Raw genomic sequence first — 14,335 nt, forward strand, 5'->3', positions numbered from 1 at the left:
CGTCTCCGTTGTAAGCTGACAGTTCCGCCGTATTCCTGCACGGCACGCCAGGAGGCTTTCAGCATACCATTCATTTCTCTTCAATTGACTCTCATTAACGCCGGCTTGTTTTCGACTTTCTATTCTTTTTTAACGTCAATTTGCCGATTGATTCAGCAGGCTCTGAATAACCTTTAATACCATCCTGGCACCCGGATCGACCTGTAATCACCCACTTTCGACGAACGACCCATAATTTCAGAGCGACGCGCGAGATTGGGGAGGATCTTGAAAGAGAAGGAAGCGTCTCTGGACATCGAGCAATTGAAATCAACTGGGTCTACTCAGAAAGGGGGATATAGAGCTCGTCTGACCGACCGACGGTCTCGGAGTAGCGGCGAAATCTCGCGTGCCGAGCAGGAGCTTCGGGAATTGTTCGACCAACCCAATCGACAACCGACCAAGCAACCGTCAGCATGTCTGGATACGGCTACGGAGGAGGAGGAGGAGGATTCCGGGACAGCTACGGCTCCGAGAAGGGCCAGTCCGAACGGTCAAGATGGACGCCGCTAACACGGATGCTGCTTTCCGGAGAGATGACACAAGAGAGGCAGAAGGAACTTACGCCCAGGGAAAAGTTCGACAGGTGGATGGTTAACGAGGGTTACCGACGATTGTACGGATGCGACTCCTGAACCCCATGCGACCTATTGATTTCACCGGTGCTAACATTCGGCTCAGCTTCGTTTTCGTCTTCATGATACTCCACGCGATGGTGTTTGCTTTTGGTTTCGTCAACTATGCTGTCAAGGATAACTTGCAAAGGGCAAGAGACACCTTTGGTCCGACCTTCATGATTGCCAGGTGTGTGCTCCTATATATGATCTAACTGACTGTTGAAGAATGCGTCTGACATGGCGATAACAGAGCTGCGGCGCTCGTTCTCCACTTCGATGTCGCTCTCATCCTCTTTCCGGTTTGCCGTACATTTATTTCTCTTGCGCGTCAAACGCCTCTGAACGGCATTATCCAGTTTGACAAGAACATCACCTTTCACATTACTACCGCCTGGTCTATCGTATTCTTCAGCTGGGTCCATACCGTTGCCCATTGGAACAACTTTGCGCAGATCGCTGCGCAGCAGAAGCTCGGTATTTACGGATGGCTCCTCGCCAACTTCGTCTCCGGCCCCGGATGGACAGGCTACGTTATGTTGATCGCACTTATGGGAATGGTCTTCACCTCGGTCGAGAAGCCCCGTCGTGCCAACTACGAGCGATTCTGGTACACTCACCACTTCTTCATCGTTTTCTTCTTCTTCTGGTCCATCCACGGTGCCTTCTGCATGATTCAGCCCGACTTTGCACCATTCTGCATGTCCTTCGGTACCTCGGCCATCGGTGTGTTCTGGCAGTTCTGGATGTACGGAGGCTTTGTCTACATGGCCGAGCGTATCGCCCGTGAGATTCGTGGCAAGCACAAGACGTACATTTCCAAAGTTATCCAGCACCCCAGCAACGTGTGCGAGATTCAAATCAAGAAGGAGCACACCAAGACGAGGGCTGGACAGTACATCTTCTTCTGCTGTCCCGAGGTCTCGGTTTGGCAGTACCACCCGTTCACTCTCACTAGTGCCCCTGAGGAGGACTATATTTCGATCCACATGCGTGTTGTCGGTGACTTCACTCGCGGGGTGTCAAAGGCTCTGGGCTGCGACTGGGACCGAAAGGGCGATGCTTCCAAGGTTGTTGGTGTCAACGGCGAGAACCCCGACGTCGACCCTGCTCTTAAGCGGGTGCTTCCCCGTGTCTACGTTGATGGTCCCTTCGGCTCTGCTTCCGAGGACGTTTTCAAGTACGAGATTGCTGTTCTTTGCGGTGCTGGTATCGGTGTCACGCCTTTCGCCTCTATTCTCAAGTCTATCTGGTACCGCATGAACTACCCGCAGAAGAAGACCCGTCTCGCCAAGGTCTACTTCTTTTGGATTTGCCGTGACTTTGGCTCTTTCGAGTGGTTCCGCTCCCTGCTTCTCGCCATTGAGGCTCAAGATGTCGACAACCGCATCGAGATTCACACCTACCTCACCGCAAAGATCAAGGCCGATGATGCTACTAACATCATGATCAACGATGCCAACGCCGACAAGGATGCCATTACTGGTCTCCGCGCGCCCACAAACTTCGGTCGTCCCAACTGGGACATGATCTTCAGGGGTATCAGGAAGCTACACACTCCGGCCGAAGCCGGTGTGTTCTTCTGCGGTCCCAAGGGTCTGGGTAGCACATTGCATATTTTCTGCAACAAATACAGCGAGCCTGAGTATGTCCCTACTCCCATAACTCCTTTCATCAGACGTCATGGTATCATGTTTACTGACTCGGCTTTTACAGCTTCGCATTCGTATGGGGCAAGGAGAATTTCTAGTCTCGAGTCAATCAAGGAGTATGCTTCTTGTAGAAGCAAGCCTGGCAATATTTCTTCGAATATATACTTTTCGCAAACATACACCTTGCTTGCCCGCTTCTCCATGGTTCTTTCGGCCTTGTGCAGATATACGGCAATGTGCTGTCGGAGAAGACGAAACTGCGAAGGGATCCCGAGAGAACACAGGGCCTTCGAGTCTCGGAGACTGTGTTGTACGCCCCATTGCCATGTGACGTGAGGCGCGCTGGACGCAAACAAAAGTACCGATAACTAAACCCTTGTTACATATTTTTCACCCATTCACCTCTTGTGTTTTTTTCTTTTTCTTTTTGTTGTGTGCACTTCTCGGGCGAGGTGTTTTAAAACACATTGCCTGCCGGGGTCTGGGCCGTCAGCGTTCATTCCCAAACCCATTCGTGCGTGGCAGGAAGACGAGACATACTTATGAACAAATTTCCACAGCGAAGCAGAGGCCAGAGAAGTGGTTGCTGACTCTGATCCTTTGGGGATTGTTCAAAAGATGATAGTAGTCAAAGCGATATCAGATGTTTTCCACATTACCCATCATTCCCTTGTCTGTTATTGGCTGATTTTATTTGCATGTGTCGGGTCGTTTCACTGCCCCCTCACCATCTCCTCTGGTATATACGGGCATTATATGTATCTAGCGACCAGCTATTGTTAACTGTTTTGAATTTCCATTAGAGTTGGAAGAAGTCGGGCTTTGTGATGCTGGAATGATGAGACGCAAGAAGTCGAGAGTCGAAGGATGATCTGTAGATCATTTACAGCCAAGGAAAAACACCGTGTTTCTGCGACATGAAGTAAGCATCAAGTAAGCTATATCAAGTAGATGAGCTATATATATGCCTTTTGCTACTCTTAGTCCTTGTTATCATAATCTCGTAAACAGGCTTTTGATATATAGTAGTTATGGGCAGGTCTTTTTTCTTTTTATTTATGAAAAAAAGTGAGACCCCTGTCTTCAAGCCATTTACTTGTTTAGCCTGGGAGCTCTTTCAGGATCGCGCCAGAACAGACACTGCTCCCTCCTGATGTCGTCCTTCTCGACCTTTGTGCCCTGGTTGGGCCTGACGACGAGCTGCGACGCGGGCTCCGAGTCGAGCCCGTAGCCGGCCGGCTTGTAGGCGGGCCACTCGGGGCTGCCCTCCCACCTGTGCGTGTTTGGGTCGCCGGCAGTGACGAAGCTGGCCAGGTAGGCATGGTAAATCTGCGAGACGTCTGGGTGCTGCGTCGTGGGGTCGGCCCACGTGTAGCGCGTGTCCGAGGTGTGGGGGATGCCGCGCCACGCCGGCCACGAGGCGTTGGTGTCGAACCGCAGCTTCCACGTCGGCACCGACGCCAGCGAAGCCCGGTAGCCCGTCTCTTGGGAAGGGCAGATGTAGGCGTAGTCGCTCCACGCGGCCGACAGGCGGTTGTACTGCGTGCTGTTGGGGGAGTTGGCAAAGGGAGAGTTGGGGTTGGTGGCAGGGTCAGGGTAGAGCTTGGCCAGCAGGGCCAGGTCGGTCGAGTTGAGCGCCGGGGAGATGTTGGCCAGGTAGTCAACGAATTCTTTGTCGGTTTCAAAGGTGCCTGGGATGTAGTACTTGGCCTCGTCGGTAGTCGAGGACGTGATTGTGCGGACCTTGTGGAAGGTCTGGTCGTAGCCGGACTGAGAGCCAAACTTCTCGAGCAGCGGGCCGCCCTCGACGGGCTGGAAGGGCCAGGTCAGGGCCGGGTCGTAGTCGTGGTAGAGCTTGGTGCTGATCTCGCGGATCTTGTTGATGTCGGCCGCCTTGAGGCAGGAGAGGTCGTCGGGCGAGCAGCCCAGGTAGTCGACATACTCCTTGTACTGCCTCTGGTAGAGCGGGTAGGTGGCGTTGGGGAAGGCGCGGGCAGTCACGGAGCCGGACTGGTGGATAGCGCCGGCGAACAGCGGGGGTTCCTTGGCGCCCTCGCCGTAGTTGTGAAAGTAGTGGATGCCCACCGAGTGGCCACCGGCGGAGCGGCCACCGATGGTAACGGCATCCTTGTCGCCGCCGAACGAGGCGATGTGCTTCTGCACAAACTTGAGGAAGTGGTCCTGGTCGCGCATGCCGAGGTTTAGCAGGCCCTCACGCTCGAACAGGGCGCTGGGCAGGAAGCCGAGCGAGTTGACGCGGTAGTGGAGCTGGACGACCACTATGGGGGCCTTGGAATAGGCGGCAAAGGAAGCGGCATCGAAGCTCTGGTAGCTACCGGCGTAAAAGGCACCGCCGTGAATCCAGACGAGGACGGGCAGCTTCTGGTCCAGCGGCACGCCCTTGGTGCGGTAGACGTTGAAGTTGAGGCAGGCCTCGTCCTGGAGCTCGATGGGCACCGAGGCTTCCTCCTGGATGCAGGTCTTGCCGAACTCGGTGGCGGCCTTGACGCCGTCAAAGGGCTCGGGCCAGGTCACGGGCTCGAATCGGCCCTCGCCGGTGGGCTGGGTGGAATAGTCGATGCCGAGCCAGGCGTCAACGGCGGCGGGGAGGGCGCCGCCCTTGAGGGTGGTGTTGACGACCTTGCCTGAGAAGCTGCCGTAGCCGTCGAGCTTGACTGTGTTGTAGCCACCCTCGGCTGGGAGGGCGAGGGAGCCACACGCGGCGAGGAGGGCGTGCGCCGTGAGAGTGGTGGAGAACTTCATGGTGGCGACAGGACAGGTGGTGATGCTCCGTATAGCGCCCAGGGTGACAGCAGTCAAAGCTAGACAGGCTTGCGGGGAGGGGGAGAAAGATGGCAGTGAAGCTATTTCTCCGAGGCCTCGTCCTGTGGTGACCAAGTGGACGAAGGACAAGGACAAAGAGAGGAGCAGGACGAGGCTCCTTCTTTGAATACCTCGGCCTTCTTCTTGTCGCTGGCTATCGGACCCTTCCCCGACCGGTAAGCAGCCGGGTTCCTGGTCCGGCGGGGATAAGGAACCGCGGCAACTGCAGGCATTGAGTCAGGTCGATAGGGCTGGATAGGCGATATTGTTGGGGACACGACCGAGTCTCTCCGCATTTGTGGACTCGCGCCGCGCATATTGGTTCCTGGACCGGCCCGAACGGTGGTACCTTGTCGGATGATTGACGGCTGATTGGTCAATTGACTATGTCGTTTCCATGACGAGCTCGACAGTGCTATCGGTCGTAATAACCAGCGTTACTGCACGTCCGAGGACGGAGTGGTCGGGGAACTATATGTTGTCACCACCGCTGATCTATATAAATCGGCAGCATGGTCATCGAGAGCAGGAAATGACCAACTTCGTTTCTGGTGTAATCACATATTAGTATTACCCGACAGACTAATGCTTCAAAATACTCCAAGTACAGTAAGACCTGGTTTTTGCTGATGTTTCTTACGCATCTTGAGTCAAGACACCGCCAGGTTTTTCTCGTGATCGGCGGTGGTAAGGTAACATTTAAGCTTGAGAGTGCAGCAAGACAGTTTGGCGGCTTGGCGGGCAAGGTTCACGATCCCCGAGGGTTAGGGTTTTGAGATGCCCCTTTATCGTTGCCGGAATGCCCAGCCACTCTACAAAAAAAAACCCCCCGAAGCTGCATCAACGGCCGGAAATCACCAGCTTGGCGGTCTCCTGGCGCATTTTGAGAGCAAACAAGGCCATGGCGAATGCATCTCACCTGTCAAAATTTCGAGCTCGAATTTCCGAGACGGATCTGATTGGAAAATTATTAGCTACTTGCTACTTAGTCTGCTTCTTTGCTTCTTATTCTTACTCTTTTTATCTTTTTCTTTGGTTCGCTTGATATAGGTTCCAAGTCTAATAACAGCTGGTCGGCAAGAGACTTCTGCAGGATCTGTTCGTACCCCAGACTCTTCCCCGTTTTCTGCACCTACCAAGTGTTCAAGCCCACCCGGAACCCCACTCCACCAAGGAGAACTGAACCAAATCGAGCAGGACCGTAACAAGCGTAAACATGCTTCAGGGCTGCGCATGGATTCATCATTTCAACCCGATCCACCTCCCATAATCGGGTAGGCAGCTCGCTGCACATCTCAGGGACAATCCGATGACGACGATGGCGTATATAATTGTGCCCTTTGGCGGCTGTTTGCCCGGGGCAAACGGGAGGACAGTGGCCCTCGTTCGCAGCTTGGTCCCAGTCCCTTCGCAACAGCAGCAGCAGCAGCCATCATGAAGGCCTTCATCATCACTATCCTCATTGGCGTTGCCACTGCACTCGACGTTGTCCCTGGCAGCTACATCATCCAGCTCAAGCCAGGCACATCCGCCTCGGCGCACCACCGAGCTGTGCGTTCTCTCCTGCGCAAGCTTGACTCCACAATCCAGTCTTTCAGTATCGGCAAAGACTTCAACGCCTACGCGGCCACAGCACTCTCTACCGAGGACGCAGCCGCCCTCTCGGGACGTGATGATGTGCTCTTCGTCGAGCCCGACTTTTATATCAGTGTACGTCGTCGACACGGGAATCCGCATCTCGCATCAGGAGTTCGAGGGCCGCGCCCGATTTGGCTTCAGCGGCGTCACAGGCGGCACCGCATTTGAAGAGGACGGGGACGGACATGGCACTCATGTGGCTGGTACCGTAGCGGGCAAGACATATGGTGTTGCCAAGAAAGCACAAGTTGTTGCTGTCAAGGTGTTTGGATCGGATGGCACTGTGAGTTGCCCCCTTTTGAGCAATCAGTATGCTTCAGCATGACGTTGCTAACCTCGTGATCCAATATAGGGCCAAGCTTCATGGCTTTTGGCCGGCATTACATGGGCAGTCAATGACATTCTCGCCCGCAATGCTGTCTCGTCATCGGTTATAAACCTTTCTTTGTGTAAGTCATTACCAGCCCACCCAGCCTGAGTGCAACGGAGTATATCTAGGAATCACGTAAACTGACCAAAATCACAGCGACTAATGGGCCCTCCACTAGCCTCGAAGGGGCAGTTCGTGCTGCCTGGAATCAGGGCATTGTCAGTGTATCGGCGGCCGGAAATTCCGACTCGCCTGCAGCAAACCTCAGCCCAGCGCGCATTGCCGAGACGATTACGGTCGGTATGACGCGCGCCGACCGCCGGCGTTCCCAGATCATCCCTAACATCTATGGAAGCAACTGGGGCCCCGAGTTGGACGTTTTTGCGCCCGGAGAAGAGATTCTCAGTGCTGGCTGGAGGTCTGACACTGACACGCGTACCACCACCGGTACCAGCATGGCCACGCCTCTTGTCGCAGGCTTGATCAGCTACCTGAGGGCACTCGAGGGCGGCCTTGCCAGCCCCAGTAGTGTCAAGGCCAGGCTTGTGGCCTTGGGTCACAAAGGAGTAGTGACAGACCCCAAAGGCTCTCCAAATGTACTGGTGTACAATGGAAGCGGCAGGTAGATGTATGTGCGTGTGTAAGCATGTATAAAATGCCATTTTAATTCAGCGTTGTCTCTCTTCCTATCGGCTGAATACTGCCGAACATCCATCCAATATCAACTTTTGGTTGGGGTAAAGTTACTACACATCAAACCCCGCAAACAACCGCAAATCAAAGTCGAAGGATATGCATCGTATCCTTCTCTGCCCCCCCCCCCCCCCGCATTTGTGACATTCACCTACAGCACAACAATGTGGAGATGCTGCAACCACACAGAAATGGAAACCATTGTATTGATATGCGACTGTCTGTGATTATTAGAGCCTTGGGCTCCATCCGGCATTGGTTCCGACTGAGGGGAATCTGATGGAGACTAAACGACGTGAGAAAAGCACCTTTATTCTCTCGGTGAGCTATGTGACCTACTGAAATTACTACCCGCACCGGCCAACAACGAAGCAGGATTTTCATCGCTAACGCCTATCATGATCTTCGATCGCTTAACCAGCCAGGCTTCGCTGGCAAAGCTTGAGGACGTTATATCAAACGTTCCCTCGAGCAAATTAATCACACTTTCGGTGCTCATCATCGCCGTCACGGCCCTGATAATCGACTATGGCTATATGCTCTACCTCCGCTCTAGGATGCCTCCGGGCCCCTTCCCCCTGCCCATAATCGGGAATACCTTTTCGCTCCCCGACAACAAGCCGTGGGTGTGGTTCGATGAGCTCTCCAAAAGGTACAATGCCCCGCTGGTGACCATCTGGATCGGCCGAAACCCGACGGTCTGGATCTGCGACGCGTGGTGCGCGCACGACATGCTCGAAAAGAAGGCGCAGCTGTACTCGTCGCGCCCGCGCATGGTGGTGTTTGGCGAGCTGGGCACCGGCCAGGCCAATCTGGTGACGATGCGGACCCGGAACCAGGCCGAGCGCGACCACTGGCGTGTCCACCGCAGGCTGATGCACCTCGGCGTCGGCACCCAGGTCGTCCGGCGGTACCGTGGCGTCCAGGACGCCGAGAGCAGGGTCGTCGCCCTCGACATGTTGCGCGACCCGGCCGCCTTTGTCTCTCACCTAGAGCGCTACGCCACCAGCGTTGTTTCCATCCTGGCCTTTGGCCGCCGCGTCGCCTCTTCCTCGGATCCGATAATCACAGAGGTCATTGCTGTAATGCAGCTCGCGGCCGAGCTCAACGTGCCGGGGAAAAAGTTCCCCATGCTCATGGAGACGTTCCCCATCCTGGCGAAATTCCCCCGCAGCATGCCGTGGATGAAGGGCCTGGGAGCCAGGGGTCGGAAGGGAGGCCACTACTTTTGGCACTCCCTCGCTCAGGAGGCGGTCGAGCAGCTGGACAGCAGGACCGACGAGGAGAGGCGCAACATCCCCAAGCCCTACGTGCACACGCTATTTGCCGAGAACGACAAGTACAAAATCTCAACCGAGGAGATCTCCAACCTGACGGGCAACCTATTCGGCGCGGGCTCAGACACCAGCGCCAGCACGCTCGTAACCTTTGTCCTGGCGTGCTGCGCCTTTCCGGAGCCCGCGCACAAGGCGCAGCGTGAACTCGACCGCGTCGTCGGGCACGGCCGCTCGCCCAGCTTCGGCGACCAGGCGGACCTGCCGTACGTCAACGCCTTCGTCAAGGAGCTGCTCCGGTGGCGGCCCGTGGCCATCATCGGCGGGCAGCCGCACTCTCCGACGGCCGACGACGACTACAAGGGCTGGCGCATACCCGCCAACAGCTGGGTGCAGGGCAACCTGTGGGCGATCCACCGCAACCCGCGCGACTTTCCCGACCCGGACCGCTTCGAGCCAGACCGCTTCGTCGAGGGGTCGGAGTGGCAGAGGCCGTTCCCCGGAGACAGGGGATACATGCCGTTTGGCTGGGGTAGGCGCGTCTGCAGCGGCCAGGCGCTGGCGGAGCAGGGCGTCTGGATCACCGTGGCGAGGCTGCTGTGGGCGTTTGATATGCGCAAGAAGCGCGACCCCGTCACGGGTGCCGAGGTACCGGTTGACATCTTTGCGTTTACGAATGGGTTGAACATGAGGCCGCAGCCGTTTTTGTGCGACATTACGCCCAGGAGTGAGGAGATTAGGCGGACGGTGGAGAGTGAGGGACTCGATGCGCTCGTAGAGCTGAAGCCGTTGGATGGTGAGAGTAGGTATCGTTTCAGCACGTACTACCAGCAGAAGAAGAAGGAGTCTGGGTAGAGAGGTGACATAATTTGTGCTGGGTTGGGGGGTGGTGTCATCATCGTGTGGGGAGATGAACAGGCTAGGATTGATAGGATATTCTGCTTCACGCGGCATCGCCAACCACTGACAGAGTTCGTTACATCATCAGCATACGTAGACGTTGTATTTCCACAGCTATGATTGAACACTCGCCTGCATTCTTCAAAGTTATCCATCGTCGGATATCCACCGTCGTGTTCCAACCTTATTTAGCAAGCGGCTAAATTTGCGGCACCATGTACGTCCTAGAACCATATGCAAACGGCAGGCAGAAACAAGTCACCCCGAAAAAGAAAAACCACCCCGTCGCAAAATTCCTACCGTGACGCCATCGGATCATGCGGCCTGAGATTATCATAAAGACCAACGGACGAGGCCATACACCACACGCGCAACCAATCAGGCCACGTACGGATAAAACTAAGCGGACTGACGGACCAGTGAGGCACACAGGCGTGCTGGGCGCGGCCGCTGTGGATGATGCCGGCGATGCGGGCGCCCAGATCCTCGGGCCGGAGCGCACCGCCGGGGGCGGCGCTCGAGTCCATGCCCTGGAACATCTTGGTGTCGACCAGGGTCGGCGACACGCACGACACGCGGACCGAGGGAGCCCCGTACATCAAGCCAACCTCGGCGTGTAGGCCCTCGTAGATGGCGATCGTGGCGGCTTTGGACGCTGAGTAGTCGGTGAGGCCCGGGGTTGCAATGTAGCCTGTCTGTGAGGCGATTATGAGGAAATGTCCGTGGTTTTTGGCGACCATGCTTGGGAGGAAGGTTTTGGCCGTAAAGAGCAAGGCGATGTTGTTAACGCCAAATGTGCTGCAGTGAAGAGTTAATAAATATTCCTATCTTGTTCTTCTTTCGGCCCCCCCTTTTTTTTCCATCCCCGCAAGCGGCTAGCTTACAGTTCAATATCGCGCTTTGAGGCAGACAAGATCGGCTTTCCCCGGCATATGCCCGCGTTGGCTATCACAACTGTGGGATCTCCGATTTCTCTAGGAAAACGGTTAGCATGGCTTTGATCCGTGGATGGTGCTGCTGACTTACTTTGAAATCCTTTTTCCGACTTCCTGCAACTCGTCGTACTTTGTCAAGTCGCATTCATAATAATGCACATTTGGAACTGAAAAAAAACCAATGTGTAAGCTTTGTGCCGATTCGGCCCTGAACTCGCACCGAATCATACCATTTGAGTAGCTGAGCGGCAAGACGTCCAACACGACAATTTGGCTCCCCCGACCTGCCAACTTTTTGACCGTCTCTGCGCCAATGCCGCCGGAGCCTCCCGTGACAACAATAATCTCCTTTGCCCAGTCATATGACGAGGGCGCGTTGCCGTTGTTGAGAGCTCTGTCGTTCAGCCATCTATTGAGGAACCATGCCAGAAAAAGCCCGCCGGCCAAAAAGCTTCCTGCAGGCAGCTTCCCGCCAAGATCCATTACTGTTTCAAGGGACTGCATCGTATGATTGCTGATAGGCTTCGGTGGCAGATGTGTTGAGAAAACTTGAGAGATGGTGTGTTTGTTTTCAAGGAAGCTCTGTTAGTAGAGGAAGGTTCAAGCCATAGCATTCTACGCTCCTTGTTGGCCGCATGTTGAAAGTTCGTTATGATGCTTGTCCACCACTTATATATCCTACGCCTTTGGACTCTGTGTGCTGTTCGTCTCGTTCCTTGCTTTGTTTCATTTATTTCAAGTGAACACCGCCAATCTGAATTTTATTCAACTGACGTATTCGTTCGGATTGCGAAAGCAAATAAATGGTCGAGCGAGATGAGGCGGGGTAAAGGTTTTCAGGCGTTTTTACCACTGCTTCTCCTCCTTTTTCTTGAGATACCTTGGCATGACGAACTGAACTAGGTCCTGTGTAGTTTCTATCCTGGTGTTCAGAATGTGACCAGAACTGACAGGTTTCGGCAGCTATTTTGGGTATGATCCAAACTCGAGGCAAAGAAATAGCTCTCATTGCTCGAGTTGACTGTACTTTGTACGGTTTTGAGCATTCATCCAAAGTCTCTCAACCTGCACCGCACCTCACTTCGGGCGCGGAGCTCTGCAAATGTCCGAGATGACCTCCACTACTCCAACCTATATTCTACTGCAGCTGTACACGCGGGGGCTAAAATCGCGCTTATCAGCCTTCAACAGCAAATCAGATGTTACCGTCCTCATTGTACGACATAGGGTCGAGCGAGCGAGCCAGCCAGCGAACCGCCAAGGGAAAAGCACCGTAATGCAAGGGCTTCTCTGGGTTTCCAGCACTGCTCGAAAGCAGTCTATCGTATCCAATAAAAACTTCCGCTTCGGTCTGATATAGAAATCATATATGCACACAATAAGGCAATCAATGCACCAGTTGTTGCTGCGACTACTAGCCCAGTGGTTGTCCGACCGCGTCGCTCTCTTTCCCGTTCCTGACGCCGGACCCATGCCTCTCGCTGTCGGAAATCCCTGTTCGTGTTGTTGAACATCGATGCGATGGCTGCCATAGAGATGTGCTCAAAGCCGTCGCTTTCCGAGTCCTGATCGTGCCATGGAGAATCGGCGGGTGTCAGAGAGGCCTGTCGATCTACATCGACATCCACAGCCCAGCTGGCGGAGCCTTCCATTTTGTGAGTGTGAGTCTGGAAAATGTCTCCACAGATGTCAACCTGACGGTCGAACTGGATGCTGCGCTCCAGATGCCACAGCCCGTTATCGAGTACCAAATCAACAACGCGCCCAAGCCGAGGCCCCAGAGCAATTTGACTACTGACTTGTCGTAACTGAGGGCGGGAGAGATGGTTCTGTTCCTGAGTGTATTTGGCAGTAATGAGCAGAGCAGCCCTACAACGTGGTCGACTTTTATGGCCAAAGAGGAGAAGCACACGGTGGGAATCTCCACACTGTATCGAGTCGGGCTCAATCTTGAGAGCCGCGTGCGGCGGATAGACGTCAATGAGCCTGTAATCGTTTCTGTGTAGCGACTGCGTACACACTGTAATGGTGCTGAAATACATGGTGAGCGAGCTGCCCGGAAGACCCTTTTGCAGGTAAAGCAGCTTGTCCACTGCGCGTTTCCGCGTCTTGCGCGACACTGTCCTTGGTGCGCAACCCCTAGTTCTTTGGAAGACGTCATTGTGGTAGGCGCGCGATATTGGAATGGCGACAAACTTGTTGTCACTGATACAGTCAAGTATGGCGTATGCAGTCTCGTTGTCAGGCCCCTCAGCAAGAATAGGCAGTTCGATTCTAAGGCCCTTATTCGTCATGAAATGATGTGTAGGTTTGGTTGCAGACAGCTGGCCCCAAAATGATATGGACGAGCCTCGTTGGAAGGCTTCGGGCGAGGTAGCGAACAACCCACCACCGTTACCCTGATCACGGTCATCGAGTGAGATACCCAGTCCCCACGCAAACAACGACTGATCATCCGAGTCCTTCATTATCTCCTCTTGCAGGCGGATAAAGGCTCGGTCACCTTCACCGTAGAGAAGCGGCATGTTGATACCAAAAATGCCGAGCAGACAGTATGCGCGATCCTCTCGGCGGGTTGTACGGCGCTTAGAGGCCCAGCTCATCCGTTGGGCCACGCTAGCCCGTTGCAGCTCTTCTACATCTTGGAGAAAACGACGACCTATACCGGTGATCTTCTCGATATCGGAAAGATCCTCGGATTTGCTGCCGATGCGGCGCCACTTGACGTCGAAGAAGATGACCTCACCTGGAGCAATGAGCTCTTGCAGGGTCCAGCCTCTGGTGAACCAACGACAAGACTGGTAGATTTGGTAAGCGGACGCGATGCGGACTTTGCCACCGTGGCCAGATCTCTCCGCTACAGACGCGGCGTTATCCTTGTCGACCAGAGGTGAGGTTACGTCTGCAAGATACGCATAGCAGAAGGCCGCTTTACGATACCAGCGAAACATGCTGTTGATGGCCTCGGAAAGCTCGGCGCTGCTCGTCTTATCAATGCAGCATGTATCAACCCAGACGTAGCCCAAGCCATCGCGGACAGCTTGGCGGCAGCAACCCTGAATTTTAGAGAAGCTTGCACGGTCATTGAAGCGACTGGGCTCACCGGAGAGGACATCTTGGGCGGTTATCTCGTCATTGCCCCAAGTGTGGGACAAGATGGCATACGGCGGAATGCTGTTGTCATCGTCGAACTGCTCCAGGGTGAGATTTGTAGCGCTTAGTAGCCGCATGCTAGACTTCTGGCATGCATGGGTTGATTGTAAACGGGCATGCCGAATAGGTACAGTCCCCCAAAATTGCGACGACAGTCGGTTGATGGCTGCAGGGTTTGAGATTGATTTGACGCTGCACGTCAGAGCGGAAGGTGGTCAAGAAGTGCCCAGAAGAAACTGGGGAA

General features: G+C 54.6%; 6 protein-coding genes across 6 annotated transcripts; 3 read left to right on the plus strand and 3 right to left on the minus strand.

Moving 5' to 3' along the window:
- The first annotated feature begins 18 nt into the window (after positions 1–18).
- MGG_06559 (cytochrome b-245 heavychain subunit beta) lies at positions 19–3,314 on the plus strand. The gene is made up of 4 exons (XM_003716933.1): positions 19–655; positions 721–843; positions 907–2,298; positions 2,370–3,314. The coding sequence occupies exons 1-4, from the start codon at positions 456–458 to the stop codon at positions 2,401–2,403; spliced, it is 1,749 nt and encodes a 582-aa protein (XP_003716981.1). The 5' UTR covers positions 19–455; the 3' UTR covers positions 2,404–3,314.
- Positions 3,255–5,803, minus strand: MGG_12798 (para-nitrobenzyl esterase). The gene has a single exon (XM_003716934.1). The coding sequence runs from the start codon at positions 5,066–5,068 to the stop codon at positions 3,398–3,400; it is 1,671 nt and encodes a 556-aa protein (XP_003716982.1). The 5' UTR covers positions 5,069–5,803; the 3' UTR covers positions 3,255–3,397.
- Positions 5,658–7,956, plus strand: MGG_14860 (alkaline proteinase). The gene is made up of 3 exons (XM_003716935.1): positions 5,658–7,049; positions 7,119–7,215; positions 7,293–7,956. The coding sequence occupies exons 1-3, from the start codon at positions 6,801–6,803 to the stop codon at positions 7,760–7,762; spliced, it is 816 nt and encodes a 271-aa protein (XP_003716983.1). The 5' UTR covers positions 5,658–6,800; the 3' UTR covers positions 7,763–7,956.
- A 271-nt stretch (positions 7,957–8,227) lies between these two features.
- On the plus strand, positions 8,228–10,138 carry MGG_14859 (uncharacterized protein; the record flags this gene model as incomplete). Its single annotated transcript, XM_003716936.1, has 1 exon — positions 8,228–10,138. The coding sequence occupies one exon, from the start codon at positions 8,228–8,230 to the stop codon at positions 9,956–9,958; it is 1,731 nt and encodes a 576-aa protein (XP_003716984.1). The 3' UTR covers positions 9,959–10,138.
- Positions 10,139–10,299: 161 nt separating this feature from the next.
- Positions 10,300–11,421, minus strand: MGG_06556 (uncharacterized protein; the record flags this gene model as incomplete). Its single annotated transcript, XM_003716937.1, has 4 exons — positions 10,300–10,801; positions 10,888–10,977; positions 11,030–11,105; positions 11,169–11,421. The coding sequence occupies 4 exons, from the start codon at positions 11,419–11,421 to the stop codon at positions 10,300–10,302; spliced, it is 921 nt and encodes a 306-aa protein (XP_003716985.1).
- Positions 11,422–12,133: 712 nt separating this feature from the next.
- MGG_06555 (HET domain-containing protein) lies at positions 12,134–14,168 on the minus strand (the record flags this gene model as incomplete). Its single annotated transcript, XM_003716938.1, has 2 exons — positions 12,134–12,289; positions 12,354–14,168. The coding sequence occupies 2 exons, from the start codon at positions 14,166–14,168 to the stop codon at positions 12,134–12,136; spliced, it is 1,971 nt and encodes a 656-aa protein (XP_003716986.1).
- Between the last annotated feature and the right edge of the window lie 167 nt (positions 14,169–14,335).

This window comes from Pyricularia oryzae, chromosome 4 (assembly GCF_000002495.2).
Source record: "Pyricularia oryzae 70-15 chromosome 4, whole genome shotgun sequence".
NCBI classification, from domain to species: Eukaryota; Fungi; Ascomycota; class Sordariomycetes; order Magnaporthales; family Pyriculariaceae; genus Pyricularia; species Pyricularia oryzae.